The sequence below is a fragment of the Onychomys torridus genome, chromosome 18, assembly GCF_903995425.1.
Source record: "Onychomys torridus chromosome 18, mOncTor1.1, whole genome shotgun sequence".
In the NCBI taxonomy this organism is placed as follows: domain Eukaryota; kingdom Metazoa; phylum Chordata; class Mammalia; order Rodentia; family Cricetidae; genus Onychomys; species Onychomys torridus.
The window spans coordinates 35,288,738-35,308,649 of record NC_050460.1 but is presented as its reverse complement, the minus strand read 5'-3'; the positions used below and the strand labels follow the sequence as shown (position 1 = coordinate 35,308,649).

The following is a 19,912-nucleotide window of genomic DNA, read 5'->3' as shown; positions in this document are numbered from 1 at the left end:
CTCAGTGGTGAAAGGGCTTGCTGTGCAAGCTTGAGCATCAGAGTTTGGATCTACAGTAACCCAGCTAAGTGCCAGGTGGGGGAGGCCACCGCCTGTAATTCCAGCTTCCAAAGGCAGAGACTGAATCTTTCATAGTTAGCTCACTAGCAAGGTTAGCTGCATACGTAAGTGCTTGGTTTGATTAAGAGACCCTCCCTCATTGAATAATGTAAGGGAGCAATGGAGGATGAATCTTGACACCAACTTCCTGCACACACTTGCACACATACCCATGTGCACCCACACACATGAAAAAACATACATGCAAAATGGAAAAAGTAAAAGAGTTATATAGAGACTTGAATATTACCATAGCTACACTTAAGTGAACTGGTGAATTTCATGGAAGGTTTTACACACCTGAGAAAAAAAGGAGTATGTTGGAAAGCATGCAAGGAAGAGGTACCCACTAAGGCACATGCACACAAAGTAACTGAGAACAGGAAAATGCATGTGAGATGTAGAAATCGCATTAAAAAAACAGATGGAATATATAGTTCATTAGAGTTCCCAAGGAGACAATAAGAATATACCGAAGGAAGTAGTAACTAAGGAATAATGGAGGAAATACATGATAAGCTATCATTTCAAAAGGCCTGTGCAGAATAGATGAGGAGTCTCTGTCTCAACTCACTGGAGCCACACTACTAAACTGCAAAGTTGAGGGGAGTATTTTCAAGGATTTCAGAGATTGAGGCCTATCATCTTCAAAAAGGGCAGGAAGACAAGAATAAGAAAGGTGACCCTGTCCATGGAGCGTGAAAAGTGCTGGAAATCATAAACCATTGAATAATATTTTCAAACTGCAGAGTGAAAATAAACACCTAGCCACGAATAAAGAATAGCGCACCAAAAAAATTAAAATAAGAACATCTTCAGAAAATGATAATTCACACTCAGAAAATACATGAGTGATGTTAGTTGGACACATATATTACACATAGTCATTCCAGGAGCTGCAGAGATGGCCCTGTGTAAGGGTTAAGAGCTCTTCTTTCTCTTTCAGGGGACCTGGTTCAGCCTCCAGCTCCCACAGCTGAACACACAATCATTTGTAACCCCAGTTCCAGGGGATCTGATGCCCTCTCCTGGTCTCTGTGGGCACTGCATGTGGGATACCTTACAGTCAGTCAAAACACTGACACACGTAAACTGAAAATAAAGAAATCTTTAAAAAACGATTCCATGCACAAGCTCAGAGATATTGATTAGACTATAGATGAAAAGAAAGTTCTATGTTTGGGGAAATTCTAAAAGAATACTGATTAGTTATAGCAAGAATGTCTTTTGGTGTTTAAATTATCAGGAAATTAAAACCAGCAGCTACAATAGCGTGTAAGCCAAAAAAACCTTTTAGGGAGGGTTTAAAACATGACAGTCTTCCATTTCTTCAGAAGGTGATAAAATACTATTTCATATCAAGTGTCAATAATTGAGGGCTGACTGGGGATGGAGTAACCAGCCAAAAATTGTTGAAGATGTCCACTATGAAATTCATAAAAATAAAGAAGAACGATAAGTGCTTGATTTTTAAAAAGTAAGAAAAAGAAAGGGAATAATTTTAGAACCAGAATGATGAATGAAAACCACCATCAGGAATCCCAGAAAATCTGAGGACTAAAAATCTAGACCTTTTAAAGGCCCAGACACCTGCCTCTTAAAATAAACATGCCCTAAGAGTACATAAATACAGAAGGTTAAAAGTAAAAATATAGGAAAGGAGAGTCGGTATCCCACCAGCTACCACAAGAAAGCTGGTGTTGTGGTATTAGGACCAAAGGGAGGTAAACTTCAAGAAAAAAAGAAAAAGGCAACCCTCAGAAGCTCAATGCAGCAGGAAGCCAAAGTAGCTTGAAATATTCCCGGAAATAACATCTCAAAAGTATAATGCAAACACTGATAAAGTCAGAAGTATTGCAGAATCAATAATCACACTAAGTTGTGTTAACAAGTCTCAGTTAAACTAAAAGAGAATGGGGAAGGATGCACCTGCTGACTTGCATGACGCAGTCCACAAGCCTGAATGTCAGTGTTTGCCATCTCTTCCATACACAAGAAACAGTGACAGAAGTTGAACATAGGCTGGTCCAAAAAGCCAGCCTCAGATTTCAGAGTTCTGAAATTTCTTAGAACGTGCTGTCCGTCATGCTACTTTATGACACAATCAGAAATGTTACCTTACAGAATACCCAGACATTGAGACACTTCTAAATAAAGCAACCCTTCAGAAACATCCAGAATCAAAGAAGATGTCACAAGGAAAATCGGAATAATTTGAGAATGATAGGTTAAAACCTGCAGAAGTCAACCAAGATGCCATTTCAAAGGGAGCCACAACATTAAATCTATATATTAGAAACTTGGGCTTCCAGAAAAGTCTGTCTCACAATGTTCACAAAATAATGACAAATTAAAACCAAAAATCAGATAAAGTAGTGGGGAGAACTAGACAAGAACAGAGATTGATGGAGCAAAAAAAAAAAAAAAAAGAACAAATTAAGAGAAGATTTATGAGGTCTGCAGTCAGAGCCTTGAAGACATCTCTAAAATTGACAAACTCCGGGCAGAGTAATGAACTAAAGAAAAGAAGAAAGTGGAGCTGAAAGACACTGGAAACTAAATCCTATGGACATTAAAAAGAAAATAGAAGTATATTTTAATAGTATCATCTTAGTGTATCAAAATCAAAATTTCTAAATGAGCACACCCTATCAACTCTGTCACAAATAGAACCGGGTAAGATGAATAGTTCTTTAGCTCTTAAAGACAACTGCATAGGACAATGAACCTTGTCCTCAGAGAATGTCCGTCCACGTCCTGGGTGATGTCACTACTCAGGTCTTTATGTATGTAATAGGAGAGCTAATGGGTTTATTACTTTCTAGTTTCTTCTAAAAATCTGAAACATTTCTAGAGTAAAGAAAACTGAAGTTTCGCTTTATTTACTGCCCATGTGTGAAAATGTGACATAGATATAGCACAGGAAACAAGATCCCAGAACATTCATGATACGAAAGCTAAATTAAAAAAAAAAAAAAATCTAGCAAGTTAAATGTTAACAGTGTGTACACACCATGCAGAGGGATTCCAGGAATGGAAGATGAATGTAAGATCCCCAAAGTGATCTTGTCATTTGTGGTGTTTAAATGGAAAAGCCCCTATAAGCTCATAGGCTTGAATGTATGATCCCCAGTCCACAGAATTATTTGGGAAAGATTAGGAGGTGTGGCCTTGTTGGAGGAGGTCGGTCACTGGGGGTGGGCCCAGCTAACACTATGCACTTAAAAGAAAAAACTCAATGAAGGACTGATGATAAGGCTTATCATTAAAGTGCTTGCATTCAAATCTAAGGACATGAGTTCAATCCTCAGGACCCACATGGTAAAGGGGTAAGAACTGAGCCCCACAAGCTGTCTTAACACGCATGTCATAGCAAGTACATGAACACACACCACCACACCACACTCATATTTAATTACAACAATCAAACTCAAGAGGGACAAACACTATCATTCATCAGGAAATGTAGTCAAGACAGAATAGGATATAGTCTGTCACCTGAAAAGCAAATGTTACAAAGAGCGAGGCTGCAGGGAGCTGAGTAGCAAAGCCCTTGTCTTGAACGTGCAAGGCCCTGGGTTTCATTCCGAGCACTGAGGGATGAAGGGAGAGGAAGGAAACTCAGATTAATCACACCCTGTGCTGTCAGATACAGACACATTGGAACGTAGGAGTCTAAATTAAGAAAGTGGTGGTCCTGGGAATGAGGAAGGCATATTTTGGTTTGGCTTTTCAAGGCAACAGAGGCAGTCTTTGGAGCTAATGGTAGTAGTTAATCTTGACCTTGGTGGTAAGGGCAATTAAAGATGCATTTACTTTCTGACAACCCGTCATCATATGTCTAGCTGTATGTCATTCACCTATTTTCTACACATATTTTAAGCTTCAATGAAAATACTTTAATGCATGTCATTTGTTTCCCGAGACAAAGAAATGTGTAAAATCTGCTATAAGTTACAATAAAACGATAAGAAAAATTAAGAAATACAGCAAAAGACATAGGCAGACCTGAAGAGGATTCAAAAATAGGCAATAAACTCAACAAATGGTCGATCCCATTTATAATTAAGAGAAAAAAAACTAAAATAAAAACTACAAGGCAGCATTTCATGCTCACCAAATTGATTTTTTTTTTTTTTTTTTCCCAACAGGATCTCTCTATATAGCCCGGAACTCTTCATAAAGACCAGGCTGACCTTGAACTCACAAAGTTGCCTCTGCTTCCTGAATCAAACTGATTTTTGAAAATTAAAGTTTACAGACGAATGCTGTGGATATTGCTCTGTATAAATAAAATGCTGTTTGGCCAGTGGCCAGGCAGGAAATATAGGCGGGACAAGAGAAAAGAGAATTCTGGGAAGTGGAAGGCTGGGGGAGAGACACTGCCAGCCGCTGCCAGGAGAAGCAACATGTAAAGACACCAGTAAGCCACAAGCCATGTGGCAAAGTACAGACTAACAGAAATGGGTTAATTTAAGATGGAAGAATTAGATAACAAGAAGCCTGCCACGGCCATACAGTTTGTAAGCAATATAAGTTTCTGTGTGTTTACTTGGTTGGTTCTGAGCGTCTATGGGCCTGGCGGGTGAGAGAGATTTGTCCTGACTGTGGGCCAGGCAGCAAAACTGTAATTACAGACAAAGTTATCCTAACCTTACAAGGAATCGCCTACAGGCCTAGTGAGTCAATTTGATATAAAACTTTGGAAGCAATTTTTGACATCAGTGAAGCAGAATGAATTACTGATTTGCGCCTTTGTCATGTTGAGAATGTCACACTGTCAAATATGCCTAAGACAGGTGTAAGGACATTGATTTCCACATTTCACGTCGGGAGCCAACGAACATAAGTGAAGATGAAGCATGCCACAGGTGAGCTTTCCGAAGGACAAAAGGCTTTGTTCTGAATGACCTCGCATGGGAAGGTAGTTGCACCAGGTCAGGGAAAGAGAGAGGGTGGGAGTGATACCCTACCCTGGAACGAGGACTACACTCTGAAGCAGACAATAGAGAAAAGAGTTAGTAGACAATTTGCCAGTAGAGGTGAAACTTTGCGTGAAATGTTCCATTTCTTAGGAAACAAAATCCTACCAGAACTCAGCAAAGAAAAAAGGAAGACATGTGAGTAATCCTGTCATCACAGAACAAATGAGGGGAGGGGACCTGACAATGAAAAACCCATAAAGGAAACTCACAACCTAAGTGGTTGGAGTGGGGACTAGGAAGCAAGCAGAGGGACCCGAGATCCAGCGTTAAACTGTGGCTCTTCTGTCAAGACAAAGCCAAGGTTGCAGTGAAAACGAGATGAGGAAAGACAAGCATGAGAAACTGTTCACATTTCAAGGGGACCGGCTAAGACACAGACGTTGACTTCCAAATACAGCGTTATATGAGGCTGCGACCAGAATTGATAGTGGCAGCCACCGGCTGGGGGCAATGTTTGGCAAGTAACACAGAACACGGATGGCAGGGGTCTTTCTCAGGCGTGACTTCGTATAATTCCTAGTTTTTATAGCATCGGGACATCGCAGTCACTCAAACAAATCAATGTGAGTGAAAAAAGATAGCAAAAGCCTGAAAATATGGATAATCGTGAGTATAGAGAAAATACAATATTGCAAAACAATAACAACCATAAGTTTAAAGTAATTATCAGGGTCATTACCACTTGTTGTCTTAGACAGACAAAATACCAAATTTGCCCTGAAGGACTTAATTTTCCCTCGAAAAGAAAGTATGTTTTATGGAAGAGGAGAAAATAGTATCAATAGAGTTTTTTATGTTGTTGCTTCTTGGTTGTTACCTTATACCACTTTATTGAATCCAAGATGCAACTGTCTGGGAAGTACAGATGACACATCAGACTGCCTGATTTTCCCAGGGGTAAGGTTTGTTGATACTCATCCGATGAATCTGTAGGGCTCTCCGTGGAAGAATCACACCACTGCTTTCTAAAAACAGTCAGGTTTACAGCTATTCGGTAACAGCTGTGGGCATCCCTGTAAGAAAACAGGTTGAGCCCAGTGAATGCTTGCAAAGTCCCAGAATTCAATACGCCATTTTCACACCTTTCCTAATTCTTTTCTAGACATTGTACAGATCCTGTGCCTCATAGGAAATAACAAGCAGCCCACAAACCATGCATCACCCAAGGAGAAGAGGTATTTGTACAGTGGAGACAGTGGCATCTCATTCAGTACGGCCCAGGAGGGGCCAATGAACACTGGCACTGTTTCTCTGAAGAGACTAGACAGTGTTTGCACTGGATTTGTCACAGCCGCAAAAGCCACCTATACTTACTCCTGAAGAAGTAACTGACAAGTCAGAGGTGAAATGTGAAATGACTCTCTGTATTCCTTAAAAATGTGGGTGGTGTGAAAACCAAAGACCCAGAGCTGCTCCAGATTAATAAAGATTAAAGGTACACGGGACACGCCCATTCTACAGGTGGGAAAGGCAAGGTTTGGAGAGATCGCACAATATCGTTGTTGTCAGTCAAGTTAGGGTGGGAAGTCACAGAATTAGACCTCCCTAGCCAAACGTGATTTACAGGTGGGTTTTACCGAAATCTTGAAAAGCTTTACAAACTGAAAAGGAAAGGGAGGGAGAGGGAGGAGAGACAGACGAACAGACAGACAGACAGACAAACAGAGAATATATGAGCAAAAAGAGCACCTTTGGTGGGGCATGTGCTTCCAATTGACTATAGTTCTCTCCAAGATCAACTGCCTTTCACAGAAATAGCTCAAAAGGCCACTGTCACTCAATGGGATTACGTCTGGCACAGGGGCTCATGTAGACTCTAGAACATCTCCTAGGCTGGCTACCTTTTCAATGCCGGCTTTAAGCAGGTGCCTTATGAAAACCTTTTGAAGGAGGCTCGCTTTGATCTAGATCAACCAGTGGTCAAAAACCTTTCGATATTCTGAGAAAATGGCAGCGATAATACTGATATCAGCATACCTTGTAAGCTGGTCTTGGCTGAAACAACATCTCAATGAAAAGGATGCAACTTGTGCTCCAAAACTGATTCATAAATCAGTTCTGCTCTCAAATGTGCTCGCTGGAAGTCACCTCATAACCATTTAAGGCCATCCTGAAATGTTGACTCAATGCGCTTTGCCTCAACACACATCCTTGCTGGTTGTGGTGGCTCATACCTGTCATTTAGTACTTCAGGGGCTTGGGTAAGACGGAAACTGGTCTAGGCTATGTAACATATCTCAAAAACCAAGGTTAATAGTACCCATTTCCTTCAAAGATGTATATAGAAATGAAGAGGGAAGTGTGTGGATTGGTTCTCCTTTAAATGAACTTACCTTATAACACACTGGTAGATGCCCGAGTCCCCCTTTGCCAAGGGAAGAAACAAAATCCAGGTCCGGTCCTGGTGATTTCTAAGCTGTCTGTTATTGGAGAGTGGACTTTGGTTGGGTGTTTTGTACCATGTCAGATTGACTGCCCCGTTTGTTGCTGGAGGATATGAGCAATTGAAAGCAAAAGGCTGGCCCTCTGAAATGATCTCATAGTGCATATCAGCATCTTTACACGTCCCTAGGGAAGGAAAGGAAAGGACAAGAACCGTGACAAAAAAAAAAAAAAAAAAAAAAAAAAAACTGGTGTCATTACTCATTTTAGAAAACATCTTGTTCTGGGCAACGTGAATTTTTATTTGGGAGTTTCCCAAAACTAACCCAGTCGTTTAGAAGCATAATGCCAAGGCCTTCAAACGTATCGTGGACACAGGCCCCTCCACGAAACCACCACTCCCTTTTGCCTTTATTCTTCTAATCTTCTGTCCTTAGTTCTCTGACTTACTCCTCAGCACCAACCCATCCTGGTCATCTGTTCTTTCCGGACTTGCAGTCCATTACTGCCTTGAATTAAAGGCATCCTCATGCCACAGTGGATGGTTTTAAAGAGGCCTTCCTTTTAAAGCGCATTTCTACCAAGTTAGTTTTTCTTAGAAATTCATTCTGTCTCTGGTAGCTTTGGACCATAAAATAACCCGTTATACAAAACAGACGCCACTAGTAATCCAGCCATTTAAGCACTGGAATTGAGTCCACGAGCATCTGGACTTCTCCATATCACCTAAATTACTCCTAACTTCCAAGATGACATTTGGGATTGAGCCCCCAAGAACTTGGGAATGAAATTTTTCTATTTCCCCTTGTCTTGGACTCTGCCTACCAGATCATCTGGGGGGCAAGAGTGATAAGCAAGGCTGGGGCTTAGTTGAGGCCTTGAAGGTTAAGTCAGAGGCCTGGAGACGGGTAATAAAGGATGCCCCCCCCCGCAAAGTGACAGGCCTCTGGGACCCAAACAAACGTACCTGCTGTCACAAAAAGTGGAAGGGCGAAAGACACCCCGCAAAGCAGCAAGGGCAACATCCCCATTTTGAGCTACAGAAGGAAAAAGAAAGAGGTGCAGCTGGACTGGATGCCCCTTCCCACAGGCATCAAGGCTCAGACTTCTGAGAACCCAGTCCTCCATGGTGGCCTCACCATTCCAAAGCTGGCCTGTTCCCACCCTTATTCCACGCCACTTTACTGTGCCAGATCCTCAGAAGCCAGGAAACTCAGACTGGCCTGTGGAGAGGACCAGTAGGGGAGTTTGGGGGACAGGGGGCAGATATAGTGGCATATATTTCTGCCACTTAGAGCGATCCCACCGCAGCCAGAGCGGATCCGCCCAGCGTGCGCCTGAGATCCGCCTGGGTTAGCTGAACTTCCCGGGAAACATCAGACTCTGCCTAGCTGAGCAGTGGTCCCAGGTACATCCTGGGAAGGGCGGGCAGGAGGCGGAGAGAATGACCCGAGCCTGAAAACCCCAACTCACGTTCGGGCTACACGCCAGGGCAGGAACAGTCGCCAAGCCACCCCAGTGAGATCGCTAACTCCCCTTCTGCCCTTCCCTAGCGTCGATGCTGCCCGGGGCAGGGGTAGCGAGGCGGGGGGTTGGGGAGGAGAGATTCCACCTGCCTATGGGATCGCAGAGCGCGGGGTCTCGTGGGCCAGAGCGGGAACCCCGCCAGGGACCGGATCCCCGTCAGTCACCGCATTCCGCAGCCTGGGCATCGCCTCTCTGCCGCGGGCGGAGCAGACTCACCTTTCCCAAGTGGAGCAGGACAGAAAGAACCTAGCCCCAGAGAGACGTTCAGTCCTTTTTGCCTGATTCCAAGCTAACATGTTCATCTATCGGGAATGCCGGCTTAAATCTGCTTCAGATTATCGCTTTTTTTTTTTTTTTTTAAGTTCCTTTCCTTTCCAGCTCTATTAGAGTGGTTCTTACATGCCCAGCACTGCCCTAATATGGACTATCCCAGAAGTGGAAGAAGCCATTCCCCATGGCTTCTGCGGGAAGGCATTAACCCTCTGTCGTCACGCTAGATCTGTAAAGCAGATGTCCTACAGGTTGAGAACCGCTCCGGTCTAAACTCGCCTTAAAGCGCTGCTCACCCAGACCTGTTGTCCTGAGACAGCGGAGACCCTCCAACCCCCACCCCATTGGGCACCGATAAGAGGAGAAAGACATCAGTGCAATCAGCCCACCACCTTCTTAGCCAGGCTTTCCTAGTGCTCTTTGTGGAATTAGGGACAGTGAGACTTTCAAAACAACCACAGCGTCAGGCTTGTCTGTGAGCTGTCCCAGGTTCACGAAGTTAAGGTGGACGGACAGGTGTCATACATCCTGCCTTACCAGAAGTACTCTGGACCCAAACCTTACACTTCCAGGATGATCTCCGTGTCGGATAAGTTTTTTGACTCCTGAAGAATCAATCATTGGGCTTGGGATACAGAACAGATTTGAGGATTGTGAGCTTTTCAATAAACAACATGATGTGAAGCAAAATAAGAAACAGTCTAAGAAATAGATGCTACAGGTCCTGCCAGTATGGAATTTCAATAAAAAGAAAACTCAAATGTGGGAGAAACCGGTAAGGGGAGGCCAGATTTGATCAGTATAAACCGAATACCTGTAATGTAAACAATTAACACAGAACTGATTAAAGTTTTAAAAATGAAAATGAGAAACTATAACGTTTGGCTGCAAAATCTCCCAGAACAGCAGGTAGGAAGGAGATGAACGCAAACTTGCAGAGGTCCAAAGAACAACTTTAGCTTTGTTTGTGATGGCCAGAAGAAAGCCTGCTTTGGTAGGACTTTCTGAATTCAGTCTCTTCCCTCGTCCACTCTGCTTTTCACTTTCATGTCTTTCCGGTTAAGTGTGTGCCATGCGGTTGTCAAGGGCAACGTAATTCCAAGCAAGTTGTGTCATGTAAGCAGCAAACAAGGAAGGAATCTTCTCCCCGGCTTCCTGTAACTATCCTCCGTGCCCAAACTCTCATCTTAAATTAGGTGCTTATTCTCCCCTCCTCCCCACTGTGTGTGTGTGTGTGTGTGTGTGTGTGTGTGTGTGTGTGTGTGTGCGCGTGTGTGTGTGTGTGTGTGTGTGTGTGTGTGCGTGCGTGTGTGTGTGTGTGCGTGTGTGTGTGTGTGTGTGTGTGTGTGTGAGAGAGAGAGAGAGAGAGAGAGAGAGAGAGAGAGAGAGAGTTCTGTAAGCAATATAAGGTATTCTTAAGTAGGCTTCCTTAGTCATTGTATAAAATTGTATGCCTATATAACTGTCTTCTTCATAGAAGCATTATAGTTGTGGGATTTAAACATTCGAGGTGTCGTCCTTCTTCACACAGGCATGCTGTTACATAGCATACAATTGTATGAGTGTGTGCAACCTACAGGTCCCTCTCCTTTGGCTGTTGTGGTTGTTCCAACTTTTTCCATTTTGCTATTCATTGTAAAGAGTGTTGCTGTGTCAGCCTGGCAATGTCCTCTTGCATGTTTGAGAGCAGTTCCCAGATTATTAAATGAGTGTGTCTTCATCTGCATTGGCAGACCTCTAATTGTTTCCATGGTAGCATCCTCCAGAGAAGGATTCCATTGCCCGGTGTTCCTGCCAAACATTAAATGCATTCCCAATGTGCCCGATGACACGCTGAGTGCTGGAAACAGATTTAGAGAGATGGACTCTTCGAAAGCATGCAGTCATTGTTTTCTGGTAAATCCAGTTCTGAAGGATAGTCAACAATTAAGAAGCACATAAGATAGAAAATCCAATGAGAGGATAGGAAGGGTGTCATAGTCACAGCCTTGCTCCTGAGCAGTGGCCTGGAGCCCAGTAGGGACACAATTAGGAGAAGAGTTCTCCTTTTCTTTATTAAGGTTTGTTTTTATTATTTTAATCGTGCATGTGAGTGCAAGTAATCATGGGTCCAGGAGAGGATGTCAGATCCCTTGGGGTTGGAATTACAAGGGGTAGTAAGCTACCTGATAGAAGTTCTGGGAACCAAACTGGTCTTCTGCAACAGCTGAGCTGTCTCCCCTGCCGGGGAGAGCTCTCCTGGAGAATGAAAAATCAGTACAAAATCTCTAAAGGACAGAGTTTGGAGAATTCCAACAAAACTGGAATGAATGTAATGTGGTCACCACAGCAAAGAAGGGGTATGGAAGGAGATGGGGCAAGATCACATGGGGCCAGAGAACAACAGTAGAATGACTGAGTTTATTATAGATAAAATTAAAAGATGTTAGAATACTTACATCGGGAAAGTATAATCTCAAACTCATTGTTTCAATGTGATCTTTACCACTAAAGACCACCAAAAGAGACCACTAAGTGGACTCTGTGGGTTTTGAAAACAAAGAATACTTGAAGTTGGGAAGGAATGGTATGGTGTGGGGTAGGGGACAATCTGAGGAAGGAAAGGGGTAGACATCATATTCAAAACCAGGCAAAGTCGGTATATGCTACTAAATAAACATCGGGATAGTGTGTTCCCCTGGGACACTGGTGGTGGGGGTTGGGACCTAGACCAGCAAGCAGGTCGTTCTTCAGTAACAAGGTCCTGAGAGAGAGGACCACAATATCAGAAAATAAAAAGGCTAGAAGATAAGAAAGTTTGGGATCAGGAAGTTTGTACAAGCTACACCTTATGCCACACAAGCTTATTAAAAAGTGCAGCATCTTATATACTTTTCCCAGGGAGAAATGGGGTGGTCAGAAGGAGCTACCATACAGTGGGACAAGGTCAGCAGGAAGCTAATCAAACAATGTTCACAAGGGGAACACAGGGTATCTCAAGAACAGACCAAGCTCAGAGTGGCCTTGAGATTGATAAGCAATAGCCCCAAACAGTGGGAGGAGTTGGGTTCTCAGGCTCTGAAGCCACAGCTCCCCCAGGGCACTAGCCTCAGGCCACTACTGGCTCAACCAAGTAGATTCCTGGCTTAGAGAAGGAGCTATGTTCTTTCTCCATGCATCAGGGCCTCCAGGAAAGCCTCAGTTGAGCAGTCAGACAAACTATCTATCAATATATACCCAAGGAAGATGCTCCCTTATTGGGGTCTTTTTTGGACCTGTATGCTTGTGACATTGGTTTGCTCACTTATAGAGTACGTTTTCCAAACCTGCACCCCAATAAACCAAGAAAATCCCTTGGGAAAAACTCTTAGGAGGTAGGGTTACAGGGCCCCAGTCAGGCGACTCCTACACAGCCTATGAAATAGGTGACATGGCTGGGGTTTACCCATGACAGTGGAGATTAATATCTGGAGACACAGTTTGGGTCTGAACCAATGTCTCAGCTCTTTCTCATATCAGTCTAACTTATATGAAATTTAGAGAGCAGCAAACCACACAATGGAGTAGAAACTAAAGTCTGGACATCTGCCGGGTAGAGTGGCAAATACCTGATTCTAGATGGGGCACTGCCTGGTCTAATAACCACCACCATAGAGTTTAATGGATTCTGTGTTATATTTACACTCACACCCATGCAGGCACACATTCACAAGTTCTTCAGCTTGTGCTTGAAGGAATCCACTGCCTCCAAGACATCGCACTCCAAAGTAAAGTCCTGTAAGCAGATCACTTCCCCCTGCAGAAAAAGGAAGCCTGGCTGTGTGGCTTTCAGTTGGGAACTCTTGTTCGGTACTCTAGGTCTGTAGAAAGAGGAACCTAGTTTGTCTGATAGCTGTGTATCTAACTTTGCTGGGATTCCTCGATGACCCTCCTTTCCAGAACAAGAAACCAAAGTCAGAGGTGCAGACAAGTCTTCAGGACCCTCACCTTTTATTGATGGCTCCTGGTCCTTCAAGCCTGGACAACAGGGAGCCATCTTTCCTAGCACTCTGCAGGTGAGGCTCATAGTCACAGGATCCACAAGCTGATGGCATATTTTGGTTCCACCCAGCACTACCATTAACACCCCAAATCCTTTCTTACTCTGGCTGCTCCTGGGCCATGTTTTCAAACCAGCCATGATATATTTCCATATCAAAAATGAAAGGGCTCATATCGGTGCCGCATCAATGCCATCTGGAGAAAGTGGGTGGTTAGGGCACCTGCCTCCTGTCTCAGCATGATTGCTCACTGATGAGGGCTGGCATGAACTGTGAGCAAAGGCTGTCCCAAAGGCCAGGTACGTCTAACTGCAGTTTTTAGACACATTAATACTTAACTAAAGAAATACTCATTTCAAAGGATATTGTTTTTGACCACCAAATTTGCAATGATGCCCAGTTGAGTACTCAATTCCACTGCTGCCCTGCATGTGAAAGTGTTGTGCAATGTCTCTGGGGGAGTGTAGTCAGCCAAGAACCTGAAAAACCCATGTCCTGTGCAGTCACGCCAAGTAAATCATCAGGGAGGGGACCAAAGTTATTTTCAGAAGGATGTTTTTATCATTTAGGCTGTGTGTATTTAAAAACTGAGCGGGGAGGGATCTAGAGAGCCAACAAAAACAGAAAAGCCATCCATTTGGCAGCCCTTAATGACCACTTAGAGCGCATTCTTCAAGTATATTAGCACGAACAAAGATGTGGGCTAAGTTTTTGTATGTATGTGAATGTGGATGTGTGTGTGTGTGTGTGTGTGTGTGTGTGTGTGTGTGTGTGTGTGTGTGTGCAGGTGTACAAATGACATGGCACACATTTGGAAGTCAGAGGATAACTTTTAGGAGTTAGTCCTTGACTTTCAGCCTTTCATGTTTAACTTTTATTTGGTTAGTTACTAATTATTCTTATCTTCATCATCTCTGGTAGACTGGAGACAGGTGGGGATGAGAAGGAGCTGGAGTCAGGGGAGGGATGGAGGAACAGAGTACTGGGAGAGACAACTGGAAATGGGGGAGGGGACACTTGGGGGATGAGGTAGACACCTAGTGCAATGGAAACTCCCTGGAATCTCCGAGGGTGCCCCTAGAGCAAATTTCTAGTAATGGGGGACACAGAGCCTGAATGAACTGGCCATCTTCTGTAACCAGGCAAGGCTTCCACTTGAGGACCGGGACACCAACCCAGCCACCAAGCCTTCTACCTACAATCTGTCCTGCCTGCCAGATGTGCTGGAGTGAAGGTGGCGCAGAACTTGAGAGTGGCCAAACAATGACCTAACTTGAGAGGGAGTCTACCCCTGACACTGCCTGGATGGCCAGCAACTAGCTGCTGAATAGCCCAGAGAGCTTAGTATAGAAACAAACATGACTGGCCAAAAAAAAAAAAAAAACCAATGACGTGATTCCTAATCTGCTAAACTCATAACTCATAGATTGGAGCCTAGCACAATTGTCATCAGAGAGGCTTCATCCAGCAACTGATGGGTGCAGATGCAGAGACCCACAGTTAAACATGAGGCTGAGCTCAGGAAATCCCATGGAAGAGGGAGAGGAAGAATTGTAGGAGACAGAGGGGTCAAGGACACCAGGAGAACAAGGCCCACAGACTAACCAGGGCTCCTAGGAGCTCACAGAAACTGAACTGACAATCAGGGAGCCTATACGGGTCTGACCTAGATCCTCTGCATATATGTTATAGTTGTCTAGCTTGAAGTTCCTGTGGGACTCCTAACAGTGGGAGGGGGGCTGTCTCTGTCTCTTTTGCCTGCTCTGGGGACCCTTTTCCTCCTACTGGGTCGCTTCGTCCAGCTTCAATATAAAGTATGTGCCTAATCTTATTGTAACCTGCTATGCCATATTTAGTTGATATCCCTGGGAGGCTGGCTTATCTCTGAAGGGAAAAGGAGAAGTGCATGTAGGGGAGAAGGGAGGTATCCAGGAAGGGGCTGAGAGGACGGAAGAGAGAGGAAACTGGTCAGGATGTAATAATGAGAGAAGAAAAAAAAAAACAAATGAATTGCCATAGCCACTGCCTACTGGCTTTTCCCTCTCAGCTTTTGATGTCTTGGGTGGGAGAGAAGAGAGGGCATGCTAGACAAGCATTCTAGGATGGAGTCTTCTCCTTCCACTCACAATAATGCCACCTAATTTCTCTATGCCTATAATGAGCACTTAACCTATAACCTCTGAGAAAACTTACTTCAAAGGTTGCAGTCAAAATAATTCAGTGAAGGATAAGACATTTTATCATGCATAGATGGGTAAGGGGAGCCCACTGCTCACTTCGGCACTGGACAGGTGTTAAATATTGTGAAAGCGCCATTGAAAAATGTTAAAAATTTGCTATTGGTGTTAATGCTGGATTCCTTAAAATCTTATTGTAAACATTGTAAGCACTCCTGGTAAGTTTTCTGTAAATGAGTAAAGATACTTAGGATGAGGTGATCTGACGACCTAATTTGCTACAGCTAATCTTGCTGCTCTTGTTGCCTTCAGGAAATGGACTGTCAGTCACATAGCCAGCCTGACTATAGGTGGGACAACACTGGCCCTTTTGAACTCTCCGTGGATGCCTTGAGAAAGCACCTCAAGATCTCCACTGAGTGTGCTGACTCCTGAAGGTGTAGCCTCAGCCAGGTAGTTTCAAATCATTGTACTAGATTAATTGCTACTTTGGGCCTTAGTGAATGGCAAAGGCTGTTGCATCCTCGTCCACCCAGACCAGAGAGGGAGCACATGCCCTGGTGGCCTAGTAGAGGGATTGCGTATAACATGTGATATCAATGTCTTCATTTGCATGTGTTGTGCTGAGTTGGCTCCGAACCCCCTTTTCTATCTACCTAAGCATTCTGTTCAGACTCACTTGGTGTACTGGCTGAGACACCGTCTTAACTCCCTTTAGTTGTAACATTAGCTCAATGAAAGAGTTCTCCTGCATGGTCTCTTCCTGCCAACTTTAAGAAGGGGCTGGCTGAGCTGGTTGCCTGAAGAACAAAGCAGCAGAGACAGCTGAGCAGTCAGCAAGCTGGGCACTGAAAGGGACATGACAGCCAGCTGCCTGACAGAAAGAGGCCAAGCTGTCGAAGAGGAAAGGTGTCTGGCTGTCTAACTGCTGAAGAAGAGGAGAAAGATGACAGTTCCTGTAATTTTCCCCTTCCCTAAAACGTGTTTGGGCACATGCACATGAGTGCAAACACATACACATCTAAAGCCATCTATCCATTTCCTGTGACTTCATTTTTCTCTAGAGCTGAGTAGGATTTTTTTTTTTAATATGAACTACATATTTATTATCCATCCATCTGCTGATGGACAACTAGGTTGTTCCATTTCCTTGCTATAGTGAATACAGCAGCAATAAACACTGGGGTGCAGATACCTCTGTGGAAGGGTATGAAGTCCTCTGGGCCAATGCTCAGGAATGAAATAGCTGGTTCATATACGAGTTCTATTTTTTTCAATTTTAGGAACCTCCAAACTGATTTCCATAATGACTGTATCAACTTGCATTCCCGCCAGTGGTGAATAAGGTTCTCCTTCAGGTTCTTTCCAACGTTTGTTGCCAGATTTGTTGATGACGGCTGTTCTGACTAAGGTGAGATCCTATCTCAAAGTAGTTTTTCATTTGTATTTTCCTGATGACTGGATCTTGAGCACTTAAAGAAATATTTACTGCCCATTTTATGTTTCCTTTTTTGCAATCTAGCTATTCAATTAGTAGCCATTTTGTTTCCTTGGCATTTGGTTTTTGCAATTCATTTTAGAGTCTGGAGATTAGCCCGCAGATCTAATTGCAAAGGCAACTGGGGCTTCAGAAGCAACCAAGTAGAACAGGGAATTCTGTTTAACTATCAGAAGTGTTCCAGAGAGACAGCCACTGTCCACAGCCCTCAGGGTAAACAGGGTGCTGCATCTGACTCAGGCTCAGCCAACACGTAAGTAAGATGGCTGGGGAGTTAGAGAGGGGGCTGAGAGAGCAGGAGCCCGGCAGAAATAAGAAATAAGCACAGGACAAAAGTAGAGGTGGAGTCCCAAGTGAGTTGGAAACAGGCAATCCCTGTCACCAGCGAAGTCTGAGGGGTCCTTTTCTAGATGTGCGAGTGACAGACAACAGATAAGCCCCCCCCCCCCAGTCCTAGACCAGGAAACAGAGCCCAAATGATACTCACAGCCACTTCTAGGTAAAAGTTCCTTAAAAAGGTTGAGTAAACATGGCTCCCAGCAGGCTGAGCTCAGAGTGGGGAGTCAACAGGATCCTTCCTGCCCAGAGTCTAGTAGTTCAGGCCCAACTGGTCTAACAGCTTCCCATCTCAGAGAGGCAGAGTTAGTGTTTCACCTTCAGATTTAAGATGAATCAATGTACAGGAATTAGACGCTTCAATCTGCCAAGCCTTGCTCAGCAGACCCCCTCAGCAGCCTGGGGAAAGACTAGTGCTCACTTTAAACAGAATCATCCATTTCCTGTAATGTTTTCCTCCTCTAAAACTTATTTGGGCACACATGCAAATGTCCACTTCCCTCCTACACACAGGGAGGCCTTTATTCTGTTTATAAAATGATATTATTACGCCCCCAAATTCCTCACCCCCATCTTGCACGCTGTTTCTTTGTTTATGATTTCCTCTCCCATGTGATCTTGTTGCTGTAGCGGTGCATTTTACTTTAGTGAACATGAAAACCCCTTTCAATGTACCATTCACTAGCTGCTAAAACTAAGAAGGTATATTTGGAGATTCTGTCCCAGATACTGGATGGAGGTGTTCCATGTGTGACCTAGATACATATGAATTCTGGACGGAGGTGCTCACATGACCTAGACGCATATGAAGTCTTACTACAGAGACCAAAGCTGGGGTCCAAAGCAGCCGGTGCTCTGCTCTCATTCAGAATTATGCCTGGTCAGGAATTCATAACTCAGGTCTTTTTAAGCAGGTGGCACTTTTATGGAGAAATAATTCCAGAGACCTCTCCCTCCAAGAGAAGCTAGTTTAAAATAAGCAGGGAATGTTATTTTATGGAGAGGGGCTACAAATGACTTATTAACAGTTTTAGATCTGACCTAACACATTGCTAAAACAAATACTGTCAAAGAACAGAAGTATGCTGGAACATTGGTTTCTTTTTATGGGAAATTTAGAAAAGGCAAGATTTCTAGATGCCAGACTGCAAACTTTTGTGCTCCTACATTTTAATTTTTTTATTGAATGGTATACTCAATGAAACTACAATCTCTGATCATTGAAGTCAAGCATCTTTACTGCATTTGATTTAGTCCATAGATGGTTCATGAAGCATGTAGGGTAAAGGGGCAATGATAATAATAATAATAATGGTAACAGTAACAGGATATAAGATCTATATATGTTTACTGACCAATTTAGTGCTGTGTTGAGGATCAAACTCCCACATGCTAGACAACTGGTCTACCACTGAGCAACAGCCTAGACCTTAATCCACTCCATAAACAAAGGAACAGATGGGGCTACATAAGGGAAATCAGGGATTATGGGACTGTTTGACCAGTGACCTCAGACCCTGTCTTAGAGTTATCATTGTTGTGATAAACACAGTGACCAAAGCAACCTTGGAAGGGAAGGGTTTATTTGGTTTACCCTTCCACATCACTGTTCATCATTAAAGAAATCAGGACAGGAACTCAAACAGATCAAGAACCTGAAGGTAGGAGCTGATACAGAGGCCATGATGCAGAGGAGTTGTTGAGTTGTTGCTTACTCCTCATGGTTTGCTCAGTCTGCTTTCTTATAGCACCCAGGACCACCAGCCCAGGGGTGGACAAACCCACAGTGGGCTGAGCCCTTCCCCATAAATTACTAATTAAGAAAATGGTTTACTGGGTTGCCTACAGCCTGATGTTATGGATGTATTTTTCAAATGAGACTTCCTCCTTGCCCATGACTCTAGCTTGTGTCAAGTTACATAAAACTAACCAGCACAGACTTTTACTGCCCCTCCCCAAGAAGAACACCCAGCAAAAGGCATAGTCCTTTATATCAGGCCTTGTAGTGTATGTAAGCTGAAGAAAGGACAGACAGATTTTCAATGATATTCAGTAGAATGTAGCCAGAAGTTTTCCTGTGATCCGCCTGGCCCATGGTCAGGACAAACCTCTCACACGCCAGTCCTGCAGCTGCTCAGACCCAAATAAACATACAGAGGCTTATATTATTTACAAATGATATGGCCTAATGGCTCAGGCTTCTCACCAGCAAGCTCTTTCATCTTAAATTAACCCATTTCTATAAGTCTATACTTTGCCACATGGCTTGTGGCTCACCAGTACTTTACATCTTGCTTCTCCTGACGGTGGCTGGCAGTGTCTCCTCTGTTCTCCTTTCTCCTTCCTCCTTTCTAGCTAGAATGTCCCACCTAACCTTATTCTGCCTCCCCATTGGCCAAACAGCTTTATTTATCAACCAATCAGAGCAACACATATTCACAGCATACAGAAAGATATCCACAGCAATAGAGGGTTTAACAATTTATTGGAAAACAAGTCGAGTCTATTGATTCATAATACACACTGCACATAAATTTGGGGGTTTGTGATACATAATATTTGGCATCTGCTGCAGAATTATAAAATTGAGGTTTTTTTTTAATAAAAAAAAAACCCACC

The 19,912-nt window shown here is 43.6% G+C and overlaps 1 protein-coding gene across 1 annotated transcript in view; it reads right to left on the bottom strand.

The window, feature by feature from the left end:
• Il1rl2 (interleukin 1 receptor like 2) overlaps positions 1 to 9,266 on the bottom strand; it is a 40,110-nt gene extending 30,844 nt beyond the window's left edge. Inside the window, exons 1-4 of the mRNA XM_036167125.1 lie at positions 9,210 to 9,266; positions 8,434 to 8,503; positions 7,418 to 7,652; positions 5,902 to 6,097 (exon numbers count right to left, since the gene is read on the bottom strand). Coding sequence (XP_036023018.1) covers positions 5,902 to 6,097; positions 7,418 to 7,652; positions 8,434 to 8,497 — 495 coding nt within the window. The 5' untranslated portion in view covers positions 8,498 to 8,503; positions 9,210 to 9,266. The remainder of the gene's footprint in view (positions 1 to 5,901; positions 6,098 to 7,417; positions 7,653 to 8,433; positions 8,504 to 9,209) is intronic.
• Positions 9,267 to 19,912: the final 10,646 nt, after the last annotated feature.